At 36.5% G+C, this 21,842-nt stretch overlaps 1 protein-coding gene across 9 annotated transcripts in view; it reads right to left on the minus strand.

Moving 5' to 3' along the window:
• Nucleotides 1-21,842, minus strand: part of NF1 (neurofibromin 1) — a 103,697-nt gene that overhangs the window by 52,228 nt on the left and 29,627 nt on the right. For 5 of the 9 annotated variants that reach the window (XM_055720990.1, XM_027806168.2, XM_055721016.1 and 2 more), the window contains 20 exons: nt 20,393-20,536; nt 19,453-19,699; nt 19,056-19,129; nt 18,868-18,951; nt 17,823-18,263; nt 17,302-17,441; nt 16,609-16,731; nt 16,063-16,146; nt 15,401-15,517; nt 14,629-14,810; nt 14,312-14,523; nt 13,521-13,682; nt 12,405-12,508; nt 11,366-11,501; nt 6,674-6,736; nt 4,549-4,707; nt 3,625-3,722; nt 3,332-3,478; nt 2,797-2,943; nt 2,316-2,426 (listed from right to left, as the gene is read on the minus strand). In XM_055720990.1, coding sequence (XP_055576965.1) covers nt 2,316-2,426; nt 2,797-2,943; nt 3,332-3,478; nt 3,625-3,722; nt 4,549-4,707; nt 6,674-6,736; nt 11,366-11,501; nt 12,405-12,508; nt 13,521-13,682; nt 14,312-14,523; nt 14,629-14,810; nt 15,401-15,517; nt 16,063-16,146; nt 16,609-16,731; nt 17,302-17,441; nt 17,823-18,263; nt 18,868-18,951; nt 19,056-19,129; nt 19,453-19,699; nt 20,393-20,536 — 2,975 coding nt within the window. The other 4 variants (XM_055721000.1, XM_055721041.1, XM_055721051.1 and 1 more) reach the window with 4 other exon arrangements.

Raw genomic sequence — 21,842 nt, forward strand, 5'->3', positions numbered from 1 at the left:
AACATAATAAAAGAAATGTGAACAAATACATTCATTTGTTGGATCTCTAATTGCATCCTGGCTAGGAAACGATATTTAAGTAGCAGAATTCAACTACAAAGTTAGAGGTTACATTTGGAAAGGTTCTTCAATGATTCCTCATTATTTTAGCCTCCAATCTGAATTTGGAATAAGTTAATTTTATTATCCAGTGGTAAAACGGTAAAATCTTCCGATGATTAAAATTGTTCCTTATTTGAAATTTTTTGAGGGGAAATTACAAAAGTCACACAGTGTAACAAAGCACAGATTTTCTAGGAAAGTCTGTAACTCAATCTACAGAGTAAAAAGCACTACTGAAAACAATGAAAAACTATGAAAATTAATCAAATTAAGGATCTAAAATTTTAACTAATTGAGAAGTCTTACATGTCTGTTGGGTATGATTTTAATTAGAAATACTTAAATTTGAAGAATGCTTTGTTTGCAAATGTGCCTTGACTATTTAAGTTGTTGAATACAAACAGAAGATACTGCTAAGGAATTGGTTTCCTCTGCTTGTTTTCATGTTCTTAGATGAACTCAGAGAGTCTGCCAAAGGTTCCCCACTGACGGCGTCTCCTCAGATCACAATACTTTTCGCTGGAATTGGTACCATCAACAAACCTGCCACCATTGGCACCGTGAGTAGCAGTGCCACTACCAGCAGGGAGCCCACCGGACAGCAGCACCAGTACCACCAAAGGCTCCTCCCAGCCTCAGCCCAACAAGCGGCTCAAGCAAGAGCTCCCCAGGGACCACAACCATTCCTAACCATGCCACAGATAAGCATGTCAGCAGCAAGGGTACCACAAGCAAGCACCTCACTGATGCAGCAGCCACCCCACTGGCATCACAAACAAGCACCCCACCAGCAACAGACGCACCAGGAAGAGCCAAAGCAACCACACAAACTCTACCAGCACCGGTGCCACAGGCAGCTCCAGCAGCATGAATCCAGCTGCCAGCAGCAGCGCCAGCAAAAGCCACACTGGCAAAGGCAGCAGAAGCAAAACCAAGAGCCCCACCAGCACAAAACGCATCGGCAATAATCCGACCGCAAACATCTGTTCAGGATTTGCCAGCATCCATAAGCACCACGCTGACGTCAGGACTCTCGCTACCACTACCAGTGCTGGTAAGCACTTTGTGGACCTCGGCAGCACCACCACGCGCCCCACCGGTGCCAAAACCTGCAGCCCTGCTGCCGCCAGCCAAGGCCTCACCAGCGATGCTGTTACCAAAGGCACCACCACCACAGCACACAGACGAGGTACAACAGCTCTAATCTTATCTGTCTTTGATCGCACTCGCTTGGGAGCACATTGATTTTCCTTTTCATGAAAGGACTAAGAACGACTTTTAGTAATGAGTGTAATTACTATGGAAACTGCTCTGAACATGCCGTCCTCTATGCATTTTATAGTGCAGTTACTTAGTAACTAGACTGAAATACCAAGGTTCAATTATTCTTACTCTAGCTGCAGCTTTACCACTGCACACACATTAATTTAAATAAAACTAGTTTATTTAAATTTTTTTGTTGCTGTTTTGGTTTGGTTTTGTTCTACAGAGAGAATTGTGATTTATTTGACCACAAACTGGCCAATACTGATTTTGGGATATTCTTCCCAAATTCTTCAATACCGCAGCATATGTTACTCGCTGTTACGAATGACTACCTTCCAGAGTAGGGAAGACTTCAAACTTTCAGAATTTTGCCTTATTGTATAAACACAGCCTTTTGCAAAGTTCACACGTCAACATCTGCTTATTAGTTTAATTAGTTATTATTTCCACAGATATCAATCATTTCCAGAAAACATAGTATTATTGTCATTTAGCACATAACAGTGAAACTGAAGCAACGTTATGGTCTTGGCTATGTGTGAAACTTGCATTATTTTTTCAAATGGGATACAGGGACCATTTTCAGAAACTTTATCCCATGTTTTAGCTTGTTATTCATTTCACACTTCAAAAAATGAAGATTCTAAAATTCCTGATGGGTTAACAGTAATGTGGTCTAGATGTAGTTTAATTGAGACAGTGAAAAATTAACTAAATGTACTTCAAGTTTTAGGTATTTTTCCACAGATAGTCGCGTACTCCTGGGTGGAAAAACTATTGACAGTTCTGATTTAGGGAAAAACTCAATTAAAAAAATACTGGCACCAAAATCAGATAAACTATTTTCTGATTCTTATTTGTTACAAAGTCGGTGTCCCTTTCTTACATACACTTGATACTCCTTATTTTAAGTTTGCTTCAGACAGAGAAGGTGAAAGTTTACTTACCGCCGAGCAATGTAGTAGAAAACAGGATTGCCAGCTTTTGATGTCCCAGCTTGGTAGAAAATATTTAATGTTTTCAGTGCTTTGAACTCCTCTTTTTCATGTACCTGATGCCTAGAAAGCAGTACATTGACATCAACTTTTCACAACTGTCTTTCAAAAAAAAATTTTTTTTTAAATCCCAAGCCCTCTTTATTTGGATCTTTAAACAAAAGTGCCCACAACCTTGAATCTTTTTAAATCATGAATGTTACTGCCATCTCCCATTCTCAATTTAGTTTTTGAAATTAAAATCTACTCAGAAACCTTAATAGTATATGTAAACCTAGCTTTTTTAACTCCAGAAACCTTAATAGTATATGTAAACCTAGCATTTTTAACTCCCCTTCAAAACATAATCTAGAGTCTTAATAACTACTTATACTGCCTTACATGCTCAAGTCTAGAAACCCACGATGTGTCCCCTCCCCAATAACCTCATTACCTTGTCATAAATTCTTCAAATTTGGAACTAGTGAGATTTAAACTGGACCAATGGGTATCTGCCACAGGTTTGTGCTCAGGAGGACCAAGATAAGCAAGAAGAGTAGCCATCTTGTCAAAAGGTCGTCTTCCAACAGCTTTGTGGTCCCTAGAAACAGCATACTACTTAAAAGTCCTTCTTTACTCAGGAATTCCCATTTTTTGTGCCCACTATCCTTCCTTACCTTGAACAAGTTGGATTTGCTTTTTTAAAATTAAAAAAAGTACTCAACAAAGAAATAAGAAAAATGTTTGTTACACACAGAACCATTTTTACACAAGATGAGGCAACTATGCATTTGCACAAAAGGTTGGCAGTAAAGTGGGCAAAGACGTTAGGCATGTTCCCAATAACTGCTTGTCAATAAGACAAAAGTTTCTAAACATAAGATTTTTCAGCCATCATCCTCTTCTCAGTAATAATAACAAAAACATCTGAAGGTATTTCCAAAAATTCATTTCCCATGAGCAACTCCCTTCTACACAGCAAGTCTTACCTGTTGCTGGAAAGGTACTGGCCAATTTTCTCCTGATTGTTCCACAGCAACCGGTGCAAAGCAAGTACATTGCCATCGCTGATGAAGGACAGGCTGTGATTGACAGTGTCACTAGCTGGGCAATCGGATGCAATATCAAGGAAAAACCTAGAGTTCAAAATCAGGAACAACCACAAGCGTGTCAGGGAAATCTGCCAAGTAGACTCAATGTAAATTAAAAGGCTTTAAGAAAATTCTCCGCTTACTCTTTACGCATGACACAGACTCTCTGTGCAAGTTTCCAAAGGGCCTACCTTCGTGCTGCATCAAAATTGCTTTTTACAAAATCATTAAAAGGCCGCATATGTTCTTCTTTTGTAAACAGGACATGGTTGGCAATACTCTGAAGTATCTAAATAATAAAAAGATGGTAAAGACACATAAAAGTTCAATGTACTAACTGTTATGGTAGTCATGGTAACTTTACTTTCAGGAACACTCATTTTAACTTGTGAAACTTCAAGAAAAAAAAAAAAGGCCAACAAGCCAACTAATTCAAAATATGTTCATTTTCCCAGTATTTTCTTTCACATACTAGAAAACAACTTCCCTTATTCATAAACTTTATTCAGGTTTAGACCAGGAAAATGTATCATCTTTCAAAACCACCGATTAATAGATGTTAACCACTACTTCTGGAAATCATACAGACATGTAAAAGCAATAGCATATGCCTATTTCAAGAAAGCTGTAAGTTCTCAACATTTAAAATGCACAGACCACAGAATTTACATGTCATCACTGAACTTTTTTTATTTTTTACAGGAAACAGCACTAAATGAGATTAAAGATTGGGAAAAACACTACTTTAGTGCTAGTATAACTTTAATCAGTATCTGGCTGCCATTATTCTCACCGTGCTCAAAGCGGCATTGGTTTCTTTCTTTGTTTTCAAGTAAGGCTAGAAGCTCAAGTGAAAAGGCAGAAGGCATCCAGTTAGCTTATACATAATTTTGGCAAAGCGGTGTTTGGTTTTTTTTTTTGTACAGACTGCTCCCCATACTTACATTGCTGTGAGCTGTGACATTAACATCATGATGTATAAATATACTACAGAAACTGCACTTCAAATAAACATGATGGTCGCTACAAAAAACTACAAAGAACAGAACTAGTAGAACATTAGATAATTAGGTAGAACATATAATACAGCCTAATAAAAATATTTATTGATTCACCTTTGACATCAGTTTCAATCCCCTTTCAATTCTTGGTGGAGGCTTCTTATCTAAAATCCCTGCCTCGTAAGGGGAGACAATCGCAGGATTGATGAACCGAAGGAACATTGCACTTCCAACCGCTCCAATGCTGTTCTGAGGAAATCGCTGACTAACAACCTATGAAGTTGAGAATTATAAAGAATATTTTTGCATTAAAGAAAAGGGAAAGCAAGCTGAGAAAAGCCTTGCATGGTAATCCAACTTTAAGCATTCTTTCCATAGCAATCAAGCTCAATACATTTGAGTAGGACTTTCTTGCCTTGACAGGTCTTGCATCATAAGACAGTCAGGAAAGAGGGGAAACAAGTAAGGGGCAAGGGGGCGATCAGACACTAGCTTGCTTTTCTTCAGCCTTCGTACAAACTTTCTTGCTAGGGTGAAATTGCTACAATAGCTACTGGACAAAGAGAAGAAGGTGTTTCAGAGTTACTGACCACTTAATTCCAGGACTCTGCCACTGACAGTAAAGGAGACAAGTGCTCTATGTTCGTACTCAGGTGTGCAAAGTCTTCCCATCAAATACAGGTAATTCTTTTTAAATTAGCAGGTCTTTTATCTGTGTATTTATAAGTTCACTATTGATCACAAGAGCCTCTCCAGCAGTAAGACTTATGCTGTAAAGTTTCAGGAGTAATTACATTTTTGGGAAGGAGATATTTGAGGAAATACTCTTCAGAACCATCACATCTCCACAGATTTGCCAAAGGAGGAAAGACAGAATGAGCCAGAGCTGAGTGGCCAGTGTACTTCTCTGCCTATACATACACTGTCCAAAATCACTTAGCAGGAATTTGCTAGGAGAACTATAGATTTAGAATATTGTTCGTTGTTATCTAGAGGAAAAAAAAAAGCTTTTCTGAAAATGTTGTAACAAAAAAGAAATCTCTTTTCTTTTTAGGAAATCAACTATGTATTACTAAGAATATAGTCTATTCTCTAGATATCTTTCATTTGACTTTGAAATAAAAATTCTTAAATATGCTACATATGGTTCTATAAAGAATCAGTATCTATATTTTCTTATGAGTAAAAACTTTGATTCAAAGCAAGTCACATTCTACCTTTTCACAGAATAAAGGTAGACACACAGCAAGCTTTGTGTTTTAAATCGTATTGTTTAAAATAAATAAAAACCAAACAAACCCCATTTTACTGAAATACTTCAAAACAACTAGTGCCATCTCAAATCATGCTTCTTAAAACAGATAAAAGCCATTAGTACATACATAATATATAGAGAATCACTTTGGTTCAGTAATAATTTCATTCAGTTACCTTGTGATGCAATTACTGATAATATTTTCTTGTAAAATACTACTTTACACACGGATTTTGCATTTAAACACAATTACTATTCTGTTTAGTTACAGCAAAAAAATAAATAAAAGTATTTTTTTATAATAAAAGTAATTTTCCATTCTGCCTCTGTTTTATTCAAACTTTTTATTTTGAGGTAACTGTCAAAGAAAAGGATAAACCTTTAACTTTTAATGACACCACTCTATCACAATCTACATATCTAAACTCTTAAACACAGCAAGTTATTTAAAATGGGAAATCTGCTTTTCTGAGTAAATACAAGTGCTAAATTTTATCACTTAGAAGACAAACAAAAGATATCAGAAACAAGTCATAGTAGCCACTTTTGTTACCCATATATATATATATATATATATATATAAATATTGTTCTTCTCCCAGAATGCAAGCTGAAGTCAAGTTATCTGCCAGAGTGTTAAAACAGCTAAACAGACTCAGGATTTTCCCCAAAATCAAAGAAAATATTTTCCTTCCACATATTTTTTTAATTTGAAGATGGCAGCAAGGGTAGAAGAATCAGAGTATTAATTACTAAGCAGTAATGTTAAAAATGTCTTTTGTTTACTCAAATAGGCACACAGAGAATATTTTAAATGTAACTTAATTCCAGTGTTAATTGAAATGAAAGCTATTTTGTGCCAGAATTAGTAGAATGATTTTACAGTGAGGTCAAATAGACTGAAATGAAGATGTTTTGAACAAACAGCAAAAGATTTCTGTTGTGCTTTGAAAGAAATGGCTAATAAAAAGGTCTCCAAACTTACTGATTTTTTGTTTTCCTTTTTTTCTTTTACGGTAGCTTTATTCAGTAGAGAGTGGCAAGTTGCCTACAGAACAGAGATGAGCACAAACAAGTCACAGCACCAACTACATACAGCAACAAAAACCAATGTTGACTTGTACATAAAATTACACAGTAAAATGTAACAAACATAACCAACAGAAAATGAAATATATAAACTAAAGACTGATGATGGAGTTTTTATTCCACGATTTTATTACATCTTATTTACAAAGCACTAAATTCAAAACAAGCAAATGTTGCGTTTCAATCATTTCTACTATTTCTGGCTAGATTAAAAGTCAAACCACATTAATGTGCTCATGATACACAATATTGGGCATTAAATGGTATATTCAGCTTTCAAATGTATTTCACCATCCCCAAATAATTTTAATAGTAAAAATAGCAAAGCGTTATCCCTTTGAAAGACATTACTTTTAAAATAAATTTAGAGTTTTAAATCTTCCCAATGTTTCTCTGTGTGTCCTTCAATTTACTTAGATCTGTGAATCATCACGGTTATTACTACTTTGATAACTACACACTGCCATAAAACACTCTGTGGAGAAAGGAAGAAAATGCCAGCGGGTCTACCTTAACTTATTATCGATTTCCAAATCAAGATATCTGACTTGATTGTGCTTATTTCTGCAGTTCATTTAAATGCACAGGGACCCACCAAAAAGCATCCCATTCTCGTGTATTTCCCACCAGGATCTGAGGAAAGCTATCACACATCAGCCTGGTGCACTGCCCCCCGGCACAGGGTACATTTTGGTCTTGGAGCTCAATCCTATGTCCTTCGTGTCAGCTGTAACAGCGAATCAGCACCACCAAGAAGCCCTACTGAGAGCAACACCTGGAGCTGTATCAACAGAAAGCTGGCAGTATGTAGCGGTTTGAGAGCAAGCATGCACCAACAGTTCAGATCATCTTTAGAGTATCACAACAGACTGGAACTGGAAGAGAATTTCTAAAACTTACAAATGCAACAGAGAAAGAGAAAAAAAATAAACCAAACCAAAACACAACCACCAAAACAAAACCCAAAACAGTCAGTAAAAGCTATTCTGCTACCCAAGCTAAATTTAAATAGTCCAAATTTGTGCAGGACCTATTAATATTTAACCAATGGTGCCTCTGCCAAATTTCTGTGCAATTTCTACACTTCACTTCCGAAGCAGTCATATACATACTCTACTCATCAGGGTATTGCATTTAAAGCAAGTAAAATTTCCATACCTCTCTATTAAGAAAAAATCATGTATGTTTGTGTGTTTTTTATGAAATAGCCAGCAGAAATTCTTTACATGAGTCACATTGATCACCCTTGTTCGTGAGCACGTAACACTCCTAAACATACATTACCTGAAAATGAGCACGGGTGAATCTCTCACAGTAACTAGTTATATGTTGTTTCCAAATGAAAACTTTTCCCAGGGCTCTGTTCCAGTAACAGAAACCTCAGACGGCACAGACCCCAATATCCAACTAAATGCACCATTTCCATAATGTTGCTACATGGAATAAAATCAGCTAGAATTCATTTACAGAATACATCTAATGAGTATTTTTCACACACATACTTTAAAACTCTAAGCATAAAAATACACTGCAAAATTCCGTCTCTTTTACACTATTGCTTGGGATGGAACATACTCACTTATATAGAAAATGAAGTTACCTTATAAAAATCACCTATTTGGTTCTTATGATAAAAATGGATTAATAACCCAAACCATTCAGATTTTAATTGTACTTTCTTTCAGATAAAGGCCAGACTCTTCAAAACTCTCTGGAATTTGAAAGTACAGAATAATTATTACACTATTTCTGATGAGCCAAACATCTGTACACAAACATAGGTGTTACTAGAAAGAGTTTCTGTAGTAAATGTTGACACCGAGTATCAGTTAATACCACTTGTATATTTGCCAGTAAATCATGTCTTTCAGGAACAAACTACCCCTTCTTACCAAAAAAAAGTAAAGGCAAGAATAAAGCCAAAAGACTTGATATGCTTCCACAGAAGGATCTCTGGCAGTGTCCACTGGTGAGTGCATTTTAGTAATTCCATTTCATGTAGGAATTCAAAATGGTCTGCATAGTAATAATTCCTAGCAACATATCACTGAAATTGAAATAAATCTGATACATCCTAGTAACAGCATATTAAAGCAATTCTAGGGAAGAGATGTGGGACAACATAACATCAAACAACAAAAGCAACAATTGTGTTTGACATTTTCAGTAACACTCAAACATGCTCCCCGCCAACATCTGTGAGACTGTGGCCATTTGAACTTGAAGGAAACCAACCTGTCCCTTCATTTCCCAATTTAAACAAACGGGAAAAAAAAAAAGAAGAAAAAAAAAAAAGACCCAGATCACCGCCCCCCCCCTCAACCTGAATACAACCACTGTCAGAAAGAGAACCTGACAACTTTAGAAGCCATTTATACAAGTTGTTATAGCAGAAAGGCACATCACTTGCACACCTAGTCCATTCCAACAGCCCACAATAGCAACCCAAGATCCACAAGTCATCCACAACAGACACACAATTCACTGCTGCTCACTTCCAAGTTCTGAGAATTGCAGCAGTTGCATTCACTGTAAAAATGACTAGACTACACTGTGTAGAATTTTATAACTCATAGTTAGCTTCCACAGCTCGGAAAAATCTGTTTTCCTTGCTCCACTTTGGACCCGAGATACAGACTCCTTGGTTGAAAGGCCAAAAGCAGTTATTCCAGACCACAGCTCAAATATTCTGCCATGCACAGCTCTTCTGTGACAGTCCTCCAACAGGACTGGAAACTGTATTTCCTATGAGTCTGGAGAGCAGCAGGAATATGCCCCACTGGAGTTCTTAGCAGCAGCTAAATCCATCAGAAACACACAAAGAGCAAGAGAGAGACCTGTAAACCTACAGCAAGCTGCTGCTGAGCCACTGCAGAGAGCAGCAGAAATGGGAGAGAGCAGGAAACGGGGATGGAGGCTGGGGAGTGCAGGTACTTCAACAGCAGGCAGCCAGGAAAGGTCCACTACAGTAGAACTTACTCTACAGAGGGCAATGTACTGCTCAGGAAGGCTTTTTCTCTTTAAGCATCATTTATAAATGGTACCAGAAACAAGCAAGAAGAGGTGGTCCCAGCTTGGTAACTTTCCAAGGCTCATTTGAAAGCACTCAAGTTTTAGCCACAAACAGAAGTCAGTCTCTGTAACTTGCCTCATTAAAAGAGCTCTATAAATGCATTTATCTGTCTCTTCTAGGTTCTCTCCCTCCTTTTGACCTGCTAAATTTCTCAATACTCCGTGTTCGCAAATATTTGGTCAGCCACTTAGAAGTACAGCAGCGCTTTGCATACAGTAACATGCTCCAGGCCTCTGGCAGGCAACAGCACCTCCATCAGAGCATGGTGCCTGTAGCAGGTGGACAGTATTTTACTTCATAGACCAAAATGCATTCCTGTTGTCATTCTCCCTCTCAAAAACAAGAACCTACCCTCAGGAGTACAGAGCACCTTGAGTGTCCCAGCCACAAGGCTAATGCCATTTACCAAATCGTATGCCAGCGGGCCTCCTTCCCAGTAAAGGTAACAACAGCTTGCTTTACCGTGCTGCCTGGCAGCCTGATTTCAGAGACTCCTGCTTTCAGAATGTGATTATGAGACATGACACCGAGTGTGATCAGAATAAAGCCTGAATGATGCAGTATTTCAACCTCACCCACAAATGACCTTCTTTAGAGAAGCACAAATAACCACAAACAATTCTCTACCAAAGACAGGCATATAAAATGCTATTGACTATTACTTTCCATTATACTCGGCATCAATCCACAGTTTCTAAAATTTAGGACTTGCAACTACCATGGTCCCACTGAATACCTTAAAGTTCTTTCTTACGAGCATCTTTACCCTGCTTTTCTACCAAAAGTAGAAAGCATAAGATTATGCTCACCTGTAATGGGCAACTACATAACATTCCTGGAACAAAAAACTGAATAACATATTTCATAGACAATTTGTGTAAAAATTTACTTCAGAGAGAAATGCTCTTGAAGAAATTGCCTCTATTTTTATGCAGAAAACACCTACCTAGAGTCAGTAACTGTACAAGTAACTATTTTATTCACAAAGTTAAGGTTTATCAAAGACATGATCTTTAAGACAGACTTTTACATAATTCACTATATTTCTGATTTAATTAATCCTGTATAAAAAGTAAAGTACACTGTTTCTATATTCAAAAGTTTTGTGTTCTCTCAACCCAGCAGTGATTTTATTATTTATTTTCCCCTTTTACTGCCTTCCTTATAGAAGTCCCACAGTGAACTGATAAAAGCAAGTATAACCATTACCTCCCTAGTTAATCTTTAGTCTCCCATAGAGGTGCTAAAGCAGAGATTATTGCTGCCTTATTAGGTCTGAGTTCTTAGCTGTAATTCAACTCCTTTATTAAAAAAAAAATGATGTTTAGTCATCTCCTGATTGCCAACCCAAGTCGTAAAACACCATTCAGTCCCTACATTCAGATTCCTGTTGTTTAACAAATATCTGAAAACAGTCTTTAAGAAATGCCCACTATGCACCCACTACAGGATCAAGCTCCAAACTGCTAGAATTACAACCCAAAGTTTAGGGGCAGGCAACCACTGCAGGCATACCTGGTATAAACAATGGCACACACTGCGAAGTTGTGGTGGGAACTCCGAAGAAGAATTAATGATTGCATGAAAAAATTTTTCTGTCATTTGCAAAAGACTCCGCTGGTTCTCTTCAAGACTTTCTGTAGGCTCCAGCCTGAAACAAACCCATAAATGTATGACCAGCAATCAAATAAATGATACTAGCTGTACTTATACGTTTGGAGTAATCCTACTTGTCAGGGTAAATAGCGATCTTAAGGAAATAGTTATGATCTTTTACACAAAAGTTTCCATCGATATTTTAAACTACAGAAGTTACAAATACAACTTATTTTAAAACACTGTAATAAACAGACAGCTGTAAGTGGGATTCTCTCACACCTTGCCAAAGACACATACATAATTCCAACTGAGAACTGCATTATCAGTTTGATGACAGTTTCTATGAAAGGAATTTTGGAGGTAGACACAGATATTTGACAGTTAAACTACAAACGAGAAGGTCTATCTTTTTGTAAGCTACTTAAGAGACAAATACTTAAAAGTTTTTCTAAGAGTTAGAGATAATTCAAAGCAACAGAGCAACAGCTACTAAATCCAAGTCGTGATGTAAATCACAAGTAGTGATGTAAGAGAAATTAAATTTAAAAAAAATTACACACACAACATGCACTCATTCTGTCTTACTTCTGTAATTAATTCAATGACCTAAAGCAGATGCTTTCTGGTACTACTGGAAATCCCCACATTAGTGGCCTACATAAAAGTATGAAGCAGCAAGTAGGAGAAGAGGTCCTGCAAGAGCTCTCTGCCTTCCTTACTCTCTCAGGGCTTAAGAGGACATGCAACAAAACTCATCTCGCTGTGTTGGGACAGCTCCGTACAATTCTCCCTGGGTATAAGGATTGCAGATACAATTAATGTGTCTAGTAAAGTGAGGAGTGGAAAAGTATGAAAGTAAGAGAAAAATATTTGCCACAATGAAAAAGGAATCCTATTTATGACTGTGAATCGATCACAAATAAATACGTTTGTTCCCCGCCTTTGAATCTCAAACCTTGTTGGATCCACCTCAAAGCTAACATGCTGCCACTCAGAGGATGTGATCACAGTCCTTAATAAAGGTTCCAAAAGCTTCTGCAAATATGTGGCACCATATACCTATGTAGAAAGAAAATCAGAACAGATGGCCACATTGACATAGCCATTCACAGGAATGCTCCAAAATTCTGTGTTACAAAAGCCTGAAAACATTTGATTTGTTTTTGTGTAAGCCAGATTTCTGCGAAATTTGTGTTTCTTCATTATAGTCTCACTTCTGAAACATAACTGTAATCAATTTCTGCAAGCATTTTAATTCACTTCCAATTTAGAGAAAACCATAGGTCACTCTCTAATAACAACAATAACCAGATGGGATTCTTTCTTAGAGCACACTGACTCAACACTTGATCTCTGCACATAGCTTTTTAAACTGAAATGGAAGCATAAACAAGACCTCAGACTTTGTCTCCCGTTTTTAAATTGCCTTTATATTTTTAAATAAAATCAGGAACAGTCTTCAAACTGGTACTGGCCCCTAAATCACTTTTATAACTAAACTAGTCAGAAGTTTAAAGACCCCACTATGACTCAAGATTACTTAGGAAAGGACTTTAAGATAACTAAAACTTTTACAAATGTTCAGATGTTTGTATCAAGTAAGTTATGTGTCCTAAATAACTAGTAATCTTTGTTGAAAACTACAAATCGCAAATGTTTTTGTTTCTGCAACCAGTTTTCTTCCTTACAATGCAGAATACATAGAGTAGGCAAGACGAAACATTTACTGTCTTGGAAACTTTCAAGAGGACTAATCGCAAACTTAAGCCTGACTGAGTCATGAGGTTTTGGCAGAAGGTTAGTTCCAGGAGGATTTTTATTTTTTAGCTGGGCCTGAACATATGAGACCTCCAAGATTTAGTTTATCAAACGTTAAAATGTTAAAAGCAGAAGTCCCTGAACATAACTGATGTTGAGAGCCGAGACTAACTTAAGCAGAGACCCAAAGGCAACTCTGTACTATTTTCATCTAATCCAGTTACTGAAGTGCTTAATACCATAGATTGGTAGTTGGTATTTTTACATTCATAAACTTTTCCTGTTATTTAGAGAGAAAAATTAGATAATATACCTTAAAACAGAAAGTCATTATTTTACTGGCTAAGCTGTTTCCTCGGAAGAGTGTCTGCATGGAATCTGCTAGTTCAACTTCCTTTGAAAACATATTCCAGAGTAGCTGGTAGAGCAAGTGCCGGGAATCAAAGAGCGTGACCAGGACACGAGCTAGCTCATCCTTAAAAGAAGCAATGAAATGTTAATCTGACTAGCAGTGAGTTAAAGCAAGTATGAGAAAAAGAATTACAAAAAACATACCAAGCAGTTTGTACTAATGTCTTACATTTGCTATGGAGTCTTCCATGTAAGTATAAAATTAAGCACACACAGTCTCTCTTCAAATCTTTCCTATGCTACTGCTTGTCTAAAAATCTGCCTCAGGGTATCCAGTCATACAAACTCATAATGGTTAGTCCAGATAGATAAGCAGTTATTCTGTATAACAAAGCCCAATTCATCTTGCTAAATTCTAGAGCAGCAAATACAGTTCTGTTTGTCTGCATTACAGCACACACAATCTGTAATAAATAAACCATCTCAAACAGATGTATTTATTAAAATAACTGTATATGAAATTATTCCTAGACATTAACTAAAAATTTACTATAAAAACGCAGTTTAAAATCAAGATCTCTGACAATTAAGACTCAGTACGCTTTTCAAGAATATACTAAGAAAGGCTAGCTATCATGAACAGTAGGTCATATTTCTCTGTAGCAGATTGTTGTTAGACCCTTAATGTTTGTTTTATTTCAAGTCTTAATACTGTAAAAAAATGTAGGAAATAAAATGCATGAATCAACTTACCCACTGAGAACAAGGCACCACATTGGCTAAAGCCATAGCAATAGGAAGCTCCCCCTGATCACCCATCATTGTAACCAACTCCACCAATCTCTCAAACCGATCTGCTAGCACTGTTTCTGCTAACGTATCAAATTCTGTTCCCTGCTGCAGAATTTTGGTGAGGACTTCCATAAACGTAGCTCTTGTTTGGAGGTCTTTATGATAGCCCAAGCCTGATTAAAAAAACCCAGAACTACTAAGGAAGATGTTAAAATAAATTAAATACCAATGTCTTCATTATGTATTCATTTATGCACAGTTATCTCTAGCTACTTTACCTATTGAGTGCATTAGACCACTGTCCACATTTGCATTGAGCAAATTTGACATAGCAAGAACAGTGCAGTGCCGTAGTGAAGCTAGTCTTCGAGACATTCCACGTTTCCTGCCACCTGTTTGTGCACTTTCGTCTTCAACTTCACTACAGTCATTCAGAAGGTTCATAAACAGTGTGAAGTATCTTAAGAAAAAGAAAGAGACTTGGATAAGTAAAACAGATTCTACAAAGGCAACTGTCTGAAACTATTTGCATACAGTAGCAAATAGACAATAAGCCTCCCCCCGCCCCCCGCAAAAAAAAAAATAAAAAAAAAATCTCTGAACTGCCCCAAGTAATCTTTCTTGTAGCATAGCCCAAACTTCCACACATGTTGTAACGACCAGAAGACACTGCCCTAAAAAGTGTACGTGGTTTTTTTCAAACCAAGCAGTGAATTTCCCAAGCATATCTTTACAAACAGATGTCATGAAAGAAATTAAGTTTCATGGATAAAAACATAATACCAAAGCAAGCTAATCCCTCCCATGAATTATGCATACATCTGCATTAAGCAGAAACAAAGCCAAATTTGTAATTGTTTTTTAAATGAAAATGCATCCATAAACCTAGGGGGCAAAGATGTGTGACATAGAATATATAAGTAGCAATTCCTGTTTAGATTAATAAAATTATTTCTGCTAGAAGAAAAAAACAAACATAGTTTGTAATAAAAGTCATATGGTGCATCTACTTGTCATTGTATAGAAAAATAGTTAAAAGCCACTATTTACTTAAGAAATAACTGAGATTTTGCTTCCATCAACTCAACACCATCTCCTTCTTCAGGCTGTAGTGGAAGTCCAGCAAGAAGAGAGACCACTGCTTCCATACTTGCTTGGTCCAAATCTCTGAAAATTAAATTTTAAGAAGCTGTGAATCAGTTCAGTAGAATTAGTCTCTCCTTCTGCTTGATAATTTTCCCATCCAGTACCAAGTCCCTTCTTTTCCTTATGTATCTAAATGCAGGTGAAAAGAGTCATTACTGAAAAAAAAAAAGTTACTCTAGTAAAGTTCTGTCCATCAGGAAAATAGCTATTACATTTTGTGGTACAGGGTCAAGCAATATATCTCCTAAGGACAACAACTGCAAACCAAATCTGTCATAAAAACCCAGTAAAGCATAAATTCAACACTATAATGTTTGATGATTTTCTTCTTCAGAATGCATCACATGAAGACATAGGTCCAGTAAATATTAGTTAAGACTATGCAATAAATATTTTTATATATATATAAATAAATTTAACATAAAATTTATATTTCAATTTTTGTCTTTTCCTTAAATTACTACTGCTAAAGGGAGTCCAGTCAAGCCAGGTCATCTGTGGATCTCAAACACCACCTGGAAACCTGTTAGCAACTTTAGAAACAGCTTAAGAGTATTCTTTCTTACCTTGTCAGACATTTCACATCCTCATCTGTTGCTTGATTAGATGTTCCCATAACCCAGTCTGTCAAATATTCCACCATTTTGTTCCTATTACATATAGATACATTGCTTTAGCTTTGGGGGTTTTTTGGGTTGTGGGTTTGTTTGGGTTTTTTGTTGTTTTTGTTGTTTTTTGGTTTTGTTTTTTTTTTAAATAGCCCTTCCTTCAAACACACTTACTACTGCTGGCATCATTCTTAGTTATTACAAATTCAGAGTAAGAACTATTTGAAACACTACACACACTGAAGATGAACTGAACTAACCTTAGTATACCAAGTAATACCCTGGTCTCTATCACACAAAATTTTTACATGTGTTTAAGTATCTCCACAACTAAAATAAAATTTTAAATGCAGCACCAGGCTCTAAATTATTCTGAAGACAAAGATGGAGTACTATTCCTATACCAGGAATACTGGTGAGAGACAGGTTTTGATTTTTTTAAACATATAACCAAATGAAATTACACTTATCCACATTACACTATTCTAACAGTTATATACTTACCTAAATTTCATTTCTTGGCAAAATGAAAGGTCATCTCTCCTTTCCATCATTACTTCTACTAACTGACAAAGCTTAGTTTTTATTTGAATTGCATGTACCAAATTTCCAAGGACACGCACATACCTTAACAAAAAAGCAAAAAGATTAATTAAAGACTTCATGCTACTCCACACTACAAAGCCCACACACTTGACAAATCTTTTCAGCTCTATGCTGGAACCTACACATTGGCACCCAGCAGACTTGTGTAATGGGTTAGCAAGTGGGCTACCTTCTCCCCTCCCACCCCAAGTAAGGCTGCCCTTATAGCAGCTGAAGACCAGTACTGATTTTCTTCTGGCTAAAAAAGATTTCTAGTAGTATAAAACTGAACAGAAATCTGCCCTTCAGCTGGTTTTTAAACACAAACATCATTGTCTAGAAAAGAAAGCAGGAATGCTTACAAGAATGGGGCTAAACTATGGAACGGCTAGTTCTTTAAAAAAACAATAAGGTCACCCTCTGTCAAAGTATTTTATGCTACAGTATAAATTATCTCCATGATTACTGAAGCTGTCAGAACCATGTGAGAGACGATCAGAAAATCAGCTGTTGCTTCTCCACAGATGCAAGCAGAAAAGATATAAACCAGAAGGCCCTACCTCACTTCTTAAATGTATTACTTAGTATAGGAAGGTCAACAGGATTTCTTACCTAACCAGATTTAGCATCATTGTCTCAATACTAGCTTGTCCAAGATGTTCTGAGCTCCCTTCTGTATGATTGTCAAGCAAATTCTTCATTATAGCAATGGTTTGCTCTACAAATTGTGTGTTGGTCTCAGTGAGCAAAACCTACAGGAAGAAAATTGTTGATCTTAATTCTTCACACACAAAACCAAAGAAAGGGTATTCATCAAATATACTGCAGCATTTAAAAAAAATTTGAATCCAATATATGTTAAGATTAGCTATGTCTATACTACCAGCCATAACTATTCTGAGAGCATTTTCACAGATTCTGTACTCGGAGTTCACTTAAGAATTCAAGAATGCTTTCAATTACCTGATGTTAAATACAATTATTATTAATGCATGCTGCAACATACAACCACAATGTTTGCAGGATCTTTTGTACAAAACATGAACAGCTATCAATTTCAATTACCTACATGAAAGACAAGACAGATGCTTTTTATTAAGACCCAAATGTGAACGAATATATCACCACTTTACCTGTCCTTGAGAATCAAAAAACTTGCTGATGGTATTCTTCAATTTGTTAAACAGCATTGGATAAAGTGCTGGACTCAACTCCAAACCCACCAGATCTTTAATATTAGTCCGTATCTGAAGTCCCACTTTCTCATGGTTACAGACCATCAGAGTCAATAATCGATCAATAAATTTGCTAACAGGAGTCTCTGCATTTCCCTCCGTGGACACCATCGATATCATGGAGCCCTTACGCTCATTGACAGGGCCCATAGGTGGGCTGTAGGTTGCTAACCCTGCGTTGCTACGATGCTGCAGGCACACTCCTCCAAGGGCACATAAGAATCCCGTCATGTTGATCCACTCTTGAAGAGAATCTGTGTCAGATAAGTCTATGGAGCCTCCCCCACTAACATGCGACATTCGCCTCTTAACAATTGTCTTATGAAGGCTTTCAGTAACCTGAAAAAGAATGGCTGAAGATGAAACCTCTTCAATTAAACATAACTAATGGACAGAGTCAGAATTTTAAAGTATTCTGTAACACATCCCACCATTTACAATTCCAGTCTCAAGAATTTTCTAAGATTCACCTTTTATACTTAGTGATACTATGAACAGAAAATTATAGAGGCACTGTTTTTAGAGAAGCTGAAAACGGCTAAAAAGGACTGAAGGCCTAGTCAGTTCCCTGCTCTGCACCAGGGTAAAGCGTATTTAAACCATGACAGCCAGCAGCTTGTTTAAAAATTTTCAGTAAATAGGATTTCATAATTTCTGTGGTAGTGCTCCAGAGTTCTCACTATTTTGTTTTCAATTTCTTTTAAGTTTTTAAGCTCAACCTCCATCTTCCTTACAGCAATTCAAGTGAAACTACTTCTTGGTCTCTTAGTAAGCATAGTGGGGACAACTGATTACCATTATTTTTCTGGAATATTTTCATGGAGCATAAGTCTGCCTACAAAACTGATTTCCTAGATTAGAATTCAATTCCTTAAAATAAATAAGCTTAAATAGTTATTTTAAATTTCTGAAGGGTTGAACCTATGGAAAAATTCATAGTCACCTGCCCATCTTCCATTTTGGTCTTTGGATAGTTAAGGATTAGTTTGGTAGCTTGTTCCCATTTTGCATGTGTATCCTCCCAGGCCTAAAATAAAACATACCAAGATTTAACTTCAGAACTACTTGTAGCAACAGTATTTTCTGTTTTCAAAAAAATATGCATGCAAAGAGTATATAAATTCAGTTTACCTCTGTGTTGCCCGCAGTTGGATGTTCAATGCGTCTTAGTAATGCCATCACTCTTTTCTGAAGAGCTGCTCTCCCTATAAAAGGGCAAAGAACAGTTAGTCAAGTTTTTTGAAAACCTGCCTACATCAAATAAGAGATCTTTGAAAGTAATTATTAAATTAACAGAGCAACATATCCCCTTAAAGTGTTTAGGAAAAGGATTATTCTTGTTACACTTTAAAATCTTCATGAACTTAAGCACCCAAATTCCCTGCACTTTCTAACAATTAATTCAATGATTAAGATATTCCAGTGAAAGCAGAAGTAAATCGTATAAAGAATCTCAAACTGTTTAATGAACTCAAATGCAAATAACAGTCTTACTATACAGGTAGGAAGGATTATTCATGATTCTTACCTGTTGACATCATATTGCTAACAGATGCAAACTCCATGAAAGTATTGTAGTTTGGCAAAAAATTATGCACTGAGACTTCATCTACTCCACATCTGATATCTGCTTCCTCACAGAGGTGACGGAAACAAGACATTGCAACAAGGACTGCCTCAATATCTGGGCTCCACAAAAACATGTATAAGGCGACTTCCAATTTTGTTTGGGCTTGGCGGCAAATTGGTGTTCCACTGCATCCTGCCGCACTTTCCTTTGGAAACAGGGAATTCAGAATTTGGTAATATTGCTTATGAATATGGCAACTTTATTAAAATTCAGCCTTATCCAAATTGTTCTTTAAAACTGCTTTTATTCTAGACAAGATTAGAGCTCTTACATGCTGTTGCACAAACGGTGGCTAAGAACCTGCTCCTTTCACAAGGATAACCATGTACTTAGGAAAATTTTATTGATACTGGAAAAGTGTATATTAAAAAACAAAATAGAACTTTTGGCTCATCAAAGATGTTCTAAATATTGTCTTTGGTTTTTTCCTGCAGCTAGAACTCATAGTACAGCTAGGCTTGAGAAACTTGTCTGTCAAAGGGTATACCTTAGTAAAACACTTGAATTTATGATCCATCAGAGTACATTCAAACTACATGCAATACTTTAAAAACTGAGATTTCAGATTTATTAACAAGACTAACATGTAGGGATGCTATGTGCAATCCTAAGGAAAAAAAATATTCACCAACATTTTAACTTGAAAGAGGTGTTAGTCTGAAACATCATTATTAACCAGCATATCAGATGCATACATCACTGCAGGATACAGATGTCTTTTCCTCCTCAGAAATAATTATTTTCATTTTTTTTAAATTACTTTCAAAGTAATTTAATTTCTACTCACACACAGGTTTTCCTCCCCAAGCGTTAAGAATTATTATCATGTATTACTTACAATGGAAGAATTCCCTTTCCCTTTCCTGAGGGTAGCTCCTGGAGTACAGCGTATCATTTCTTCATGGTCGAGAGAAATTTGACTAGTTCCACCTCCAGAAACATCATAGAGGAAGAGAAAATGGCAGGAACTCCTATCTGATTGCTATAAAGAGAGCAAAGGAAAGTAAGAAGTCAACTTTTTTTTAAAAAAGGGTAAAAAGGATAGATTTCAGGAAGGTAAAAAGCTCTTCAGCATCTACATAGTACATTTCACACTGCTGCTCTCACAGCTTTATAAAGTTTCCCATACTAATGGTATCTTAGAATGGTATTTCCCCTTAAGAAATTTCTCCACAGTCATCTTTAAAAAAAATCACCTTGAGGCAAGCACATAATGATGCCTTTTCCTCCCTTCCTTGGAGCCTCTGATTGAAGTAAGCATAAAATGATGTCTCTTCCTCGCTTCCTCAGAGCCTCCTGAAAGCACCATAAGCTTCTTGGTTTTACTCCACAGGATGCACACTAACATAATTATAATTTAGTTGTAATTAAGTCTAAAGAAGCCAAACTCAGGGGTACTGTACATTTTATTCTATATATTTTATAATTGATCAGAAAAACAGGAACTGAAAGTATGAAGCACAGCTCTATTATCTTTTTCTGATCCTGATATTACTGAACATCCTCTAAGCACTAAGAGGAAATAGATTTTTTAAAACAACTAATTAATTATTAAATGGAAGGAGAACGATGATATTAAGCATGCTCTCTATTTGAAGGACAGCTGATTTCCACTTAGAGGCCAAATGTAAAAGTCTTCCTGAATTCATAAAAAGCCAGAATGCCCAAGGACTTCAGCTGTAATACGCGAGATTGTATTTTACAAATATGTATTAAACTGGTGATACCAAAGGAAAAAGCCTATGACTTGGCATCAACACAGATAAAAAATAATGTCCACCAGTAACAGAGCTACCACAGTTGAAAAGGAAAGAAAAAAAGTCACTTGAAAAAATCCTTCTCCTGAAAGAGGACTTTTAAAGCATGCTATATACTACACCTAAGACAGTATTCTTCTCATGTTAGCATATCTACTTTCAGGTCAGATAGAAAAAACAGAAACCCTTCACTTCTTCTCGCAGATCTTTAATTCAAAAAGTAACATAGCAAGTCTGGTTTTAATTCTAGCAAGTATAGCATTACAATGTACGTTTGGCTCGGAAAAAGTCCCTTGAGATTATTGGAAAGAAGCAAGTCAGAATTCTAGGACTGACATGAACATGAGATCCAGAAAGAAAAATTTCATCCATGAAGAAGTATTTTTATCATTACTAACCTTCCCTTTTTCTCACCTTGTGGACTATTCCCCTTTGTATTACACAAATAAGTATAAGGTACCAGGTTTCTGCCAAACATACGTTTTCCAGGCAAGTAATACAACCTGTGTAGCTGAAGTAAGAGGGAAAAAA

This window comes from Falco cherrug, chromosome 1 (genome assembly GCF_023634085.1).
Source record: "Falco cherrug isolate bFalChe1 chromosome 1, bFalChe1.pri, whole genome shotgun sequence".
Taxonomy (NCBI): Eukaryota; Metazoa; Chordata; class Aves; order Falconiformes; family Falconidae; genus Falco; species Falco cherrug.